General features: G+C 61.7%; 1 protein-coding gene across 2 annotated transcripts in view; it reads right to left on the bottom strand.

Annotated features, from left to right (window-relative positions):
* Positions 1-13361, bottom strand: part of PRR5 (proline rich 5) — a 51031-nt gene that overhangs the window by 18584 nt on the left and 19086 nt on the right. Inside the window, exon 2 of one of the 2 annotated variants that reach the window (XM_069491848.1) lies at positions 7548-7661. In XM_069491848.1, coding sequence (XP_069347949.1) covers positions 7548-7651 — 104 coding nt within the window. In that variant the 5' untranslated portion in view covers positions 7652-7661. Of the gene's footprint in view, positions 1-7547; positions 7810-13361 lie in introns of those variants that run through there. The other variant, XM_069491847.1, reaches the window with a different exon arrangement.

Raw genomic sequence — 13361 nt, 5'->3', positions numbered from 1 at the left:
CCTCCTCTCCCACTACACCTCCCGGGGGCCACTGCCCACTCTGGTGTCCCCTGCCCAGAGGTGACCCTGCACCATGAGGTCTCTGGACAGAGTCCTCCCTCCTACCTGAGGCCCTGTGGGAGTCTGGCGCCCACTGTCACTCGAGCCACCCCCTCGCTGACCCTGGACTTGAGCATGAACCATGCCAGCTTCTTCCAGCTCCTTCAAGGAACCTGCTTCCTCCCCTCAAGGCCACTGTCCTGGCTGTTCCCTCTGCCTGGAGGCTCACCCTCCACCTGCCCCCACTCCTTGCGTCTAGGTCGTCTTTTCTGGGGAGGAGAGGTCTATCCGGCTTCCTGTTACCACCCCCCACCTCACACGGGCTGCACTGAGCAAGGCCAAGTGGGGACCTGTCCTCCATTCTTTGAGCGCAGGTGTCTGAGCATCTCCTGGGATGTTTTCCTATCCACACCCCCACCCCAACCCCAGCCTTGGCCCTCAGGTGGACCTTGAACTTCCTCCAGCCCCCAGGCTGGTTCAAGGTGCAGGCCTGGGTTTGAATCCCAGCACTACGCTTCCCGGCTGTGTGCCCTGGCCAAGTTACCTAACCACCTTGTGCCTCAGTGTTCCCATCTGTACAATGGGATCAGTAAGTATGGCGCCTACCTCCTGGGGTACTGCAGAATCAGCACGCTCTGCGGTCTCTGGCGGTTACGCTACAGGGAGGGGCGCACTTCCACCCACCTCAGCCTCACCCGGCCAGGCCCAGCGTGGTTTCTCAGGCTCCTCCTAACCACTAGCACGTGGCGGGGACTGTTAGATCCCAGGCTACAGGAGAAAACACTGGGGCTCAGAGAGGCGAAGGGACTTGCTCAGAGTCACACAGCTTGACACCCGGCAGAGCCAGAATTGAGACCTGGAGCCTGGCCTGTGGTTCCCTCCCCCGCCCCAGGGGGCTCTCAGGAGCTGCCCCTCCCCCACTCCCACCCAAACCCTTGGGCGAGGGAGAGAGGGGTGTTTGGTAAACAAGAAACCTTGCTGTGCCACTGGGGATAGAGGAAGGGTGGGGAGAGCAGGAGGGCCTCACGTGATGTGACGTGTTGTCCCCCAAAATAGAAGTGAAACCCCAGCTGCTGCGCTGGCCCATGGCCTCCCAGACCAGATGGGCAGGCCCGGTCAGGGCATGTGCAAATGGTCCCGTGGCCACCACAGGAGCCTCTGCGGAGACTTCCGGGTGAGCGGAAGCTGCCCACGACCTCCCTACTCCAGTCACAGACAGGACCGCATGCTCCAGAAAGCCCCTCCCCCAGCAGGGAGGCCCCATCCCCCCAGCCCAGGGCTGTCCCTCCTGTCCCAGGAGGCCCAGGCCAAGACCCAGCGCTGGGTGGGTGAGGGGTGAGGGGAGAAGGGCAGGACCCTCAGTGAGGCCCCAGGGCCTGAGGAGAGGGAGGCCTGGGCTGGGCAGGCTCACAGGGCCAAGGCGCTGAGGGGCTGACTGAGGGGGCTCCTGGGGTCACCTGCCTGCGGCCGCGCTGGCTGGGGCCCGAGTGAGGCTGGAGCCTGGCTGGGCAGGTCTCCGTGGTGCCCACCTGCCCACACAGGAAGCCGGGGCAGGGTGAGTGAGGGGGTCCACCCACAGCCTGGCCCTGGTGGGTCTAACACATCTCCAGGGACACCTGGGGGGCCGCAGCCCCGGTGGGCCCACCTTCCCAAGCCCCCACCCCAGCTGGACACAACTTCCGCAGGGCTCAGAAAACTTAGAGATGAGGGTGGGCCTCTGCTAGGTGCCCCTGCTCCCTTCTGCCCCCAGGGGGCCGACCCAGACCCCCAGCTGGGCTGGCTCAGGACCCATGGGAAGGTGTGTGGCAAGGGTGGCAGGGCAGCTGGCTGTACTGGGTCTCTGTGTCCCCCCAGGGTCCCCCGCCACTGGCTGCTACCTTCCTGGTAAGTGCCCGCCTGGACCGAGCAGTGCCCGCTGCCTCCGTCCTCTCACTCTCCTGTCCTTCAAAGGGTGACCAGTGTCCTCCTCTGTATCCAGGAGGCCATGCCCAGCCCCAAGAGATAAAGTTGGGGGGGCTCCCGGCTCTGCACCAGCCCCCCAGAAACTCAGAGGCGCTGGCCCTTCAAGGCCAGAAGCACAGGGAGGCAGGTGACTCTGAACCAAAGCCCGCCCCCAGGCAGGGCCTCAATGTCACCTCTGGAGGTGACAATACCACCTCCAGGCCTGTGGGTAGGTTCACCTGCTCCTGAGCACACAGGCATCACACACACCCTGGTCTCAGTCCACCTGGCTGAAAATAGCCCCCTCGCCAGGGCTCCTGGCCCCGTGCCCACCCACTCCTCCCCGGGAGCCTGCAGGGACTTGGAGCTTTTCTCCATAGGCTCACCTGCCCAGGTAGGCAGGCACCTGGACCCACTTGGCAAACATGGGCGCTGCCCACCTGTCCTGCCCTGGCTGTGGAGGGGGACAGAGGTGTGCTCTCCCCTGGCTGCCTGCCCACCCTCAGGCCCTCTGGCCCCCTCCCTAGCTTGTGGCAGGATCTGGCCGGCTGTGGGTGGGGAACAGCTGCAGACAGTCCCTGAGCCCAGGCTGGCGGGTGGGAGTCAGAGGTAGGGGCCCAAGGCACGCAGAGGGAGGGTGAGAAGCCCAGGGTATGAGTTTCCCACGGCTGCTGTAATTACCAATAAGTGGCTTAAAACAACTTGGATATTTTTTCTCTTACAGTTCTGAAGGCGGGAACCATAAATCAGTTTCACTGGGCTAAAACCAAGGTGTTGGTGGGGCTGAACCCCTGGAGGGTCTAGGGGAACCTCTCTCTTGGCCTCTTCCAGTCCCTAGAGGCGCCCACATTCTCTGGCTCGTGGCACTTCCTCCATCCTCAGAGCCAGCTGTGTGACATCTTCCAGTCCTCCTCTGCTTCCACCACATCTCCTCCTCTGACTCTGACCCTCCCGCCTCCCTGCCAGGAAGACCCTTGCGATTGCACTGGGCGCACCTGGAGAAAGCCAGGTAACTTCCCATCGCTGGGTCCTTAAGACAATCACATCCTTAAGACACTCATTAAGACAGTCTCACGCTCACAGGTTCTGGGAACTAGGGTGACATCTTTGGGGACCATCATTCTGCCACCACACCCAGACTGCTTCAGAGGGGCAGGGGGCTAAGGACCAGAGCAAACAGGCAAGGGTGCTGTGGACCCAAACAGAGGCCCCAACCGCTGCCAAACCCCACTCCCAGCCAGCCAGTCACCCAGCCTGGAGGCTTCAGCCAATATGCTCTGGCCCTTGAGAGACCCCCGTGAGCACACACTTCCAGTTAGACCTGGCCGGACCCCAGCCTCTGCCCTGACTCAGGCGTGAACCTGGGCAGCCCCCGAACCTCTCTCAGCCTCAGTCTGCTCATCTGCAAGATGGGGGTCTCGAGCCCCACCTTAAGGGTTGTTGTGGGGACGAAAGGAGTGCATCCATGCCTGGGGTTTGGACTGGGCCCAGCACAGGTCGGGTGCGGGTGTGCACACGCCGTCTGTGAAATGGGTGCGCAGTGTTGCCGGGAGGAGACACGGGTGCAGAGTAGCACCTGAGGGCTGGGGACAGTGGCTGGAGTGGTCATGGCCCCAGCCGCCTCCCGTCCAGGACCAGGGAGCGCAGACAAGGTCCTTAGGCCCCTGCCCCTCATGTCCCACCCCAGAGACAGCCACAAGCTATGGGATATAGCTCTTCCCACCAACACCCACCTCGCCCTGGCCCCAGCTGGGACACAAACCCACATGTATCCCTGGGTAGTGGCCTATCGTCAGACTCTGACATCACCAGGGGTCTTGATCAAACTCCCCTCCTCCTCTGCCTCAGTTTCCCTATATGAAGCTGAAGACAGTCATCCCAGCCTTGGAGGTGGATTTACAGGGAGTGAGAAGTGAAGCATCATGCGCCCTGCGCTGTGCCTGGCACCTCAAGGGCGCACGCTCTCCCACTCTCTGCCTGGTGAGCAGGAAGTGCTCAGTAATGGCTAGCCCTTTCGGACTGGTGTTGGAGTGGGTCTGTAGGGTGGGGTTCAGGGAGCTCCCTCCTACCCCCAGCTGGGGTGTCCTGCAGTGGCCAGCCCTGTTGGGGATCCCCAGACAGAGGTGAGAGCAACTGGCTGGGCACTGGCTCAGAGGGCTCGGACGCTCCCACGTGCCCTCTCGGGGCCCCACTCTGGATCTTGGGCATCTTCTGGGAGTTTCTCTGCAGCCCTGGGGGTGGGGGAGGAGGCAGAGGCTGGGTCTAGGCCTGCGGTGTGAGCTCAGAGCCCACCTGTGCATGCCTGCAGGCTGGGGCTCAGTCAGAGGGGCACTGGACCCCCTATATCCCTCCTGCACCTAGGAAGGACGTGAAAGCACAACGTGGCCCCACAGCTGGAGTGCCACCTTCAAGGAGCTGGAGGCCCACGTGGGTGTGGGGCCCAGTCCCAGTGAGGAGTGAACTGGGGCTGACAGGGTTGAGGGGGGAAGGGGTGGGCGCACAAGGACAGACAGGGACACGGGCCCTTGAGGAGGGAGGGAGGAGGGGCCCATGCAGAGACTCATGTCCTCGTATGTCACCCCACCAGCCTGGGAGAGCCCTATGGGGACACATGTCTGCAGCCGCAGCACTGAGCCCCTGGCCTGGCACAGGCAGGGGCAAAACCTGCCGGATACATGAGCAGCAGGTGCTCACGAAGCTTCTGACAGTTCCAGTTTATGGTCGCAGGGGGCCCAGCCGCCGGCCAGCCAGGCGCCCACCACTGGACACTTCCCTCGCACCTACAGAATCAGCTCCTGGAAGAAACATCCAGACACGGGCCAACCGCGATGTGTTCCATGCTCGAGTGCCACCCAGTTTATCTTCTTCCCAGCACTAAGCTGACCTGCAATGGCTCTGCCCCTTTACTTGTCTCCTTGTTTATTTCTTGAGTTCTCCCTCCAGGGATTCCGAGCTCCGAGCTCCGGGAGCACTCTCTGCCGAATCCATGCCCCCGGCCAGCCCGGTGCTGGCACGGTGAGTGAATGAATGAACGGCTGAGGGCACGGACTCAATTCGTACGACACAGCAAGCTATGTATTCCTGCCCCACGCCCAGATAAGGGAATTTAGGGGACGTGCCTGGGGTCACTGCAGTGAGCTGAAAAGTGTCCCCCAGAAACTCATGTCTACCTGAAACCTCAGACCTTACTGGGGAACAGGGTCTCCGCAGAGGAAGGCCACGTGAAGACGGAGGTGGAGACTGGAGTGACGCCGCACAGGCCAAGGAGGGACCCCTCCCGAGACCTTTCAGCGGGAGCACAGCCCTGCTCCAATGCTGGACTTCTGGCCTCCGAACTGCGAGAAAAAACATTTCTCTTGTTTTAAGCCACCACGTTCGTGATCATTTGTAGCACCAGTCTTAGGTCACACAGATAAAACAGGGGTGCATCTTGGACTCAAAACGAGGAGTCCACAGCTCAGGCTGACACAGCTGTCCCAACCCCACACGAGGCTATTGTGCTGGGGACCCTGGCAGGCAGCACCGCAAGGAAGGGGGCAGGCAGACGGGGACCAGAAGGCGTCCCCCAGCCCCCTACTGTTTCTGCTCAGGGACTTGGCTGGGGAGGCAACTGGCCTGCCCTTGGCTCGGTCCCCCCACCTGCCTGGGAAGAACAGGCTCTGCCGCATATTCTGTGGGTGATAGGTGACGTGGGCAGGTCTGCTGGGCGCTCTCCATGCCCCTTGGGAGCTGCTGGTAACATCTCCATACCTCCCTCCCTGGGCTCTGACAGTGGGACAGTGAGCCAAGGGCCCGGCACATAGTAGGCGTGCAAGAAATGGCAGTGCCACTGCCGCCACAGCAGTGGGGACGGAAGCAGGTCCAAGGGCTGGGCGACGTGGAGCCTTGCGGGTGCTGCAGAGAAGGGGCTGGCGTTTCTCTGCACCAGGCCACCGCGTGAAAGCCCGTGGAGAGACTCAGGGGGCCTCTCTCTCTGCAAGGCCTCCCTGAACTCCGAGAAGACACTTGGGACTCCAAGCCCACCCATGGTCCTGTGAGCCAGCACCTCACCAGTGTCCCCACCTGTCTGGGAACCCTGCAGGACACCCCAGCTTGAGAGTGGGAGGGCGCTCACAAAGTTACTGTCGGTGAAAGCTCCTGAGGAGCTCCACATACCCCCTCCCTCCAGGCAAACCCCAACACAAGTCGCCTGCATGGGTTGAGCTTGACTTATGCGTTACGGAGCCCCTACTATGTGCTTGACACTGTGCCGAGGGCTTTATTATGCAGTTACATTTAATCCATACAACAGCCTCTGTTATTCACTCTTTTTACAGATAAGGAAATTGAGGACCAGAGAGGTTAAGTGACTTGCTCAAGACCACACAGCAGGGAAGGGGCAGAGCTGGGATTTAAAGTAAGTCTGTTTAGCTCTTTCCACTAAATCATCACAGGAATCAAGGAGGGAGATTGCTCCTCTCTCCTCAATACAGCCAGGGGAGAGGATGGCTCTTAGGCCATTGAGCAGTCTTAGGTCAAGGAGATTCCCCAGCAGGAGTCCTCCTTCCTTCACTGCTTCCAGTACTGTAGGGACGAATGCACATACCACTGACAAAAAGGGAAACTGAGGCGGGCATCCCAGACCTCTAGCAGCATGCAACAGACGGGACAGAAGATAAGCATGTGAATGACCACACCCTGCCTGGCATGCAGTGGACCTCCCACTGAGGTCTCAGGCTGGCAGCCCTGTGCCCACCACCATACTTAGGATGCATTCCATGCACAGAATAAATGGGTGTCCAAGGGACAGCTGGGTTCCAGGTTGGCAAGACCACAGCCGGTGGAGCATCTGGCAAGATTTCACTGCCAGGTATGGGGGAGATCCACAGCCTCCCCTGAACAGCCTGCTGCACTTTCCCCCAGCCCCCATTTTCCTTTTGGTGGAAAGGTCTGTTTTTGAAAAGGGCTCAGGAGACACGCTGGGGGAATCCCACCACATAAACCATCTCTTTTCCGGATCTCAGCCTTGCTCATCAAAAAAAGCTGGGGGGGGAGTCCCCACGCCCCCGCTTATCTGGAACGGCCCCCTGGAGGAGGGTCCTCTAAGGAATGCCTCGCAGCTGCCACACCCCCTGCTGACAGCTGGGAGGACGGGGCCCGCTTAAGGGAAAACCAGAGGGACCTTAAACAGACACAGGAAGCCTTGGCGACCCACCGCTGAGCCCAAGGCTCACTGCTCCGCTGCAAAGTGGGAAAAATACTTCCTGCTCTGCCGGCCTCCCGGGTGGTCGCGAGAGACGTGGAAAGACCCCGGGTGGGAGGCGGGCACGCGGGTGCCGCGCCCACCCCGCCACTCGGGCATTTCTGGAGCAGCCCGGGCGCCGGTGGGGCCTCGCTCTCTTCCCGTCTGGAAACTCGCTGCACTAAACTTCCCTCCCGGCCGCACAACTCCGGGAGCAAGTTCTCCGGGAGCCGCCGAGCGCTCCTGCCTCGGGCGGCCGCTCACCCGCGGACCGGCCGAGGGCCCCTCCCCGGCTCGGGGCTCCGAGCTCCGGGCCGGGCGGGCGGGCGGGAGGGCGCGGCCTTACCTGTTCCAGGTGGCGTTGGCGCAGGCCCGGCGCTGCTGCGTGCCCCGCTCGTCCGCGGCGGCCGGCTCTCTCTTGCCCAGGTCACTGAGGCTGGGCGAACTCATGAACTTCAACCTGCGGAGAGTCCTCATGGTGACCCGGCCGCCCGCTCCGCGCCCACGCGCGCCCGACGCCGCGCCCTGCGCCACGCGGCTCCGCGGGCCCGGCCGGCGCTGCGCCCTCTACGCGGAAACTTGGGCGAGTGCAGGAAGCCGAGCGGCCCCGCGGGGTCCCGCCCCGGCCCCGCGCCTACGCCCCGGGCCCTGCGCCGGCCGCCCCGCCGAGTTAATCATTGCTCGGAGCCGCTCAGCGTGGAGCGCCAGGAGCGCCGCCGGCACCCACCCGCGCGCAGGGAGGCTGGGGGCGGAGCAGGGCCGGCCCGGGGGCGGGGCTGCGCGGGACGAGGCGGGGCCTTGGGCAAGAGGGCGGGCACGGAGGCGGGCGGGGCCCCGGGCTGGGGGCGGGGCCACGAGCCGGGGGCGGGGCCGCAGCTGCCACGACGCCCCCTCAGTCGCCTCCGCCCCTCCTCTCTTCCGAGGGCCACGCGTGCCGGCAGGAAATCACCAAACGCAGGAGACGCACGACCGAACCCCAAGCGCCCGCCCCCCGCGTAGCACCGCGGTCACACTCACATGATGTCCAGCGACCCCCGTCCCCAGACGCCCCATCAACGCCTCGTGCAAAGTCATCCCCTCCTAGACATCCCTCCCCGAAAACGCTGTGGCCACAGAGACCCTTCAGGACGCCTTCACTCGGACACAGGCTCCTCCGCGGTTCTCATGAAGACTTTGGGTCGAGGCCCTCAGTCCCCTCCAGGCGCCTCGGGCCAGGAACCCACCCTGCCCAGGCCCTACGTGGCCCCGGCTACCCTGGTGCCCTCCTCAGGCAGGGACCTCAGCCTTGCCGGCTGCCCGAGGATTTGCTGGACTGGGGAGGGTGAAGGAGCAGAGGGTGGTCTCCCCTGGGCAGAGCCCGGATAAGCTGTTTGCTGGTCATCCCGCACCCTCAGGTCTCCTGCAGGTAAAAGCAGGTGGGGTCTCCTAAGTCCCTGTGGCTGGAGGAAGGGAGGGCACTGCCCTGGTGCTTCCTGCCTGCTTTACAGAGCACTTTCTGATGCCTGATCTCACACGAACCCCCTCTGTGAGGTAGGGATGATTCTTCTCCCCATTTCCCAGTTGAGGAAACTGAGGTTCACAGGTGAAATAGCTCGCCCAACGTTGTGCAATAAACAAACGGCAAAGCTGGGCCTAAGGCAGGGCCCGGGGCCCACGGAGTGCCCACAAGGCTCCCCAGCCCCCTCCTCAGACCGAGACAGCTACAGCTCCAGTAGCTGGGAGAGCCCCAGGTAAAGAGCTAAAAGAGCCTTGCAAGGGCCACCACGCAGTTCAAGTCAACCAGCGTTTCCTGAGCACCTACTATGCACCAGACTATGCCTCATCCTAGGGAGGCAGAGCCATAAACAGACAAACCCTCTGTCCCCAAGAATCTCCCACAGAGCCTGTCACCCTCGCGCTGACACCCATGTGACCCACTGTGAGCTGACAGGACAGAAAAGGCCGGGCTCCCCGCTTCCTCCTAGACAGTCTATGGCCCTGGGCTGTCCAGGGGTCTCCAGAGGACCAGGCAGGGGCAGGACCGGGGGGAACAGAGGAGGCACCTGCAGCCTCAGGGCTGGGAGGGGTTGGGAGTGGTCTCACAGGCTTCCCAAGCAGGTGACAACAAATCCTGGTGTGGAAGGATGAGGCGTTCCCTGGGTGGGACCACAGGGAGGGCCCCATTTTCCCATCAGTAAAGTGGGATGAAAGGGCTCAGCCCACAGGGCGCTCTGGAGGCCATGGGCAGCAACAGGTTAGGTGCTTTATGAACTGTCACGTGCTGGGCACAGCCTGTTAGGGACCCCTGCTCAAGAGACCTGGGGGAGCTTCCTTGGACACTTCTAGTCACACGCTCACATTTATAGGACACTTTTTAGATCCCATCCAGATTTCACAGTTGGACAAAGATTTCCTACCTTACTGCTGTAAAAAAAATAAATAAAAGTACTGAAGCAATTACTGAATTGTCTTTGAAAAGAATATGACAGAGAATTTAGAGTCGCCTGAGGACACAGAAGCCCACGCTGGTGTGGGGCATCGGTCAGCACGGCTTGGGGGCCTCACGGAGGGCAGCAGCTCTTCCTGGGTCCCGAACAGGGCCACGTCCCATGGCGCTGGCCTTAGGTGACTGGGCCAGTCCTTCCTCAGCCCCTTGACCACGGCGTGGTCTTGGGCAAGTCTTTCCCTCAAGCCTCGGCTTTCTTGTGGAGAGCGGGGCCACACCCTGGGCTGCCCACCCTCGCTGGCCCCCAGTCAGCCCCGGGTGTCTTCTCCCCCCTTTGGAAGCTCTCTTGGCCATGTCTGCTCCCTCCTCCTCCCCCTGCCCAGCTGCCGCATGGACCACACACACCTCCTGACTGCTCCCAGGCCACAAAGGTCACCTCACAAGCCCCTCCTCTACGTGGTGGCTGGAGCTGCCCGTGGCATGGTGGCATGCCCGTGAGCTCCGCTTCCCGGGAGAAGGCTCCCCTGAGTCCCACTGCCCTGAGGACCTGCCTGCTGTCCCGTGTCATGGGCCCCCTGCACCCCAGGCCTTTTAGTGAAGGTCGTCTCCCCTTCTCTGACTGCCTTCACCCTCAGTCAGGTTCAGGGGTCACCCTCTTGTCATGCGATGGCTTTTTTCCATCCTGTGCCATGAGCCAGGAGAGTGAGAACTGTAATAGCTTGTTCGCTGTTGCATCCCCTGCACCTAGCACACAGTAGGCACTCAATAAATATTTGGTCTAATGCACGGATAAACATTTATCTCTGAGTAAAGGGATGAAATTGGACCATATTGGTGAAAACGCCCTATAAAAGTACCACGCTGGACAGATGTGAGGAAGAACCTCTGTCCCTGCCGCTGGTATAAATGCGGCCAAGCAGAATCATGGGGATGGGGACAGGATGGGGAATGTCCCTCGCTGTGTGCACAGGCTGCAGGCAGGGAGGGGCCGGCGCCAGAGGGGGAGGGAGTCTGGGCTGTGTGGGACAAGAAGCCAGGAGGAAGGCAGCCGAGGTGGGAGGCAGGAGGGGGAAGAAGAGGATGGGCTGCCGTGTGGTCTCAGTGGCAGGGGCTGGGACGCTGCATGCCCCTGGGAGAAGTGGCCAGCAACAAATTCCAGAGGTGGGAATGGCTGAGGAATTTCAAAGATATCTGAAAAAGAGACATCTCCAGACAGTGTTGAGAAATTAGCTGTAACCCCTTCCTGGCCCCAGCCACAGATCTGTAAACTCTGTCTACACCCAAGAGCCCAGTGCCAGAAGTGCAGGGGAGCCTCAGGCGACAGTGCCGCTGCCCCGTGCTTGGGCTGGCGACAGGCAGAGAGGGCACAGCCGCGTGGGCTGCCCAGTCCAGGGGAGCTGCCCGCGCCTGGGGCTGGAAATCCCAGGCAGAGTCTGGGAGGAGACGAGGCTGTTACAAACCCCCAGAGCAGGGGACAACTGGGGGACAGAAGGCGGAGTCCAGCCCCTAAATGGGTTACGTGTGGCAGTGTTGGAGGAGAAAAACCAAACTCAACTGCGTGCAGCCAGCGTTTTACAAGAGACTGACACGCAAAGCCTGATCCTGGCTGCCCTGGATGCATCAGATGACGGGACTCCCAGCCCAAGCCCCCGTGATACCTCTGGCCGTAGCTGCTGCCCCTGCGGGCAGGCACAGGGCTCCAGGCGCCCAGCGGGCCCTCCTCTCACTTACGGGGCCTTCCGGGCCTGACTCGGGATCAGGGTACTGAGAAATTGTACTGGGGGATGGCCTTGGGCAGGGCCCATCTGAGCCAGAGACTCAGGGAGGGAAACACCCCTCTTTCAGGAAATGGCTGGGAGACAAGGGACTCATCGCATACCCCCAAAGCCACCAGAGCGACCCCACTGCAGAACGGTGCCAGGCCCGATGGCATCAATCACATCCTCTCCTCCCCCAGGATCCAAACTTCATTCCAAACTTCCCCTGGCCAGCGGGGTGTAGGGAGCTAGTACAGGACCCTAGGCACCAAGGGGGACCCTGGTATCTCAGCTGAGCCGCCAGAACTGGGGTCCACCTGGCCTAGTCACCAAGTCAGGTGACCTCTAGGGCCTCAGTTTGCCTGTCTGTAAGATGGATGGGGTTGAGGGTTGAGGGTTGGGGCCCCTCCCCCCAAAGCTGCCCCAGGTGAATTTGAAGAGCAGGAGACATAAACCCTTTAAAGGCCACGTGCTCCTTACAGACAAGAGATGGTGACTCCTGTGCCTTTGACCCCTGCGGTATGACCGTGCTAAGGGGCTGGCTCAGACTTTTCATCTTTAGTGGCCGGGGCTGGGATGGCATTGACCTTCAGCATGGACCCAGCACCTGTAGATAGACTCACAGCACCAGGGTTTTGCATCAAAAGCCCCTAGGACTGTTCAAAATTCCCCTTTCCAGCCCCTGCTGGGGCCTCAGGAATCAGAATGTGTAGAGGCAGTGCCGAGGGGTTGCTAACAATCGCTAACGGGCATCTCAGGGTCTCTGATGGGATCCTGGGGTCTGCAACCGCTAAGCCTGGCTCAGCCCTTCCCTTTACAGACAGACAGACAGCCTGACACCCGGGCACAGAGAGGGACCTGTAAATCAGTGGCAGATCTTGTACCCAGAACTCTGGACTTTAGTCCCCAGGAGGAGTTGACCATCTCTGAGACACCAGCCCTGTTCTACATGCCAACCAAGGGGAGGAGACAGCTCAGGGCCCAGGGAGGGCACGAGAGGCAGGGCAGAGGGGCGGCCCTTAAACATACTGCCTCATCTAGTCCTCACGAGGTTGCCAAGCAGGGGGTGTGGCCCCATTTTACAGACAAAGAAACTGAGGCTCAGGGAGGTAGAGGCACATGCTCAAAGTCAGAGTCCACAAGCGGCGGAACTGAGGCTGGAGCTTGGCCAGCTGAGCAGGAGGAGACAGCCCCCAGCTCCGTCACTGTCCCCAGGTGCTGACCTCAGCCGCCTGTGTCCTGCCCACCTCCCGGGTACTGCCCGCTCTGGAGGGGCACTTCTGCCCCCTGGTGGTGAAGCTTGGTGCTTCCCCCACAGCTGACTCAGAAAGTCCCTTCCGGGCCTTGGGGAACAGCCAGTCAGTGGGCTCCGCACCCTGCTCGGTCCCGGACACCCAGGGAGTGGCTGAGAGCAATGTGCTGGGCACAGGAAGCCAGGGCGTGCCTGGCTGTCCCTACAGACTGTGCCAGCTGGGCACGTGCCATCCCTTCCCTGGGATGGGTGGGGATGGTGACACCACTGCCCCTACGGGGGGTGAGGTGGGGAGCAGCACTTCACACACAGTCACCGGGGCGCACCAGGGCTGGGCAAGTGCCTCTGCTATTGTGGCATGGTGGAAGGAGATTCCTGAGTCACGGCTGCCACCGGGCGAGTCCACGTTACTTGCAGTGACACCAGCATCGAGTGTGTTTAGGTTGGTCACCTCCAAGGGCCCTCTCAGGACACCGATTCTCAGTGACGTCCCAAGGCTGGATGGCCGGCCAGCGTACAGGGCAGGATAGCATCAGGCCCACCAGAGGCAGCACGTGTTGTGTTTCACGACTGGAGAAATATAAGCGAGGCCCCCTGTGCCACTGGGGGCACCCACACTTAAGGTGGGTGGGTCCCACCCTCCAGGTCCTCCAGAGCAACGTTCCCCTCCAGCAGTCCTGGAGCCAGTGTCAGCTGTTGTTATCCCCATTTCACAGATGGGGAAGC

This window comes from Eulemur rufifrons, chromosome 16, assembly GCF_041146395.1.
Source record: "Eulemur rufifrons isolate Redbay chromosome 16, OSU_ERuf_1, whole genome shotgun sequence".
NCBI lineage: Eukaryota > Metazoa > Chordata > Mammalia > Primates > Lemuridae > Eulemur > Eulemur rufifrons.
This window is presented reverse-complemented; position numbering and strand designations above follow the sequence as displayed.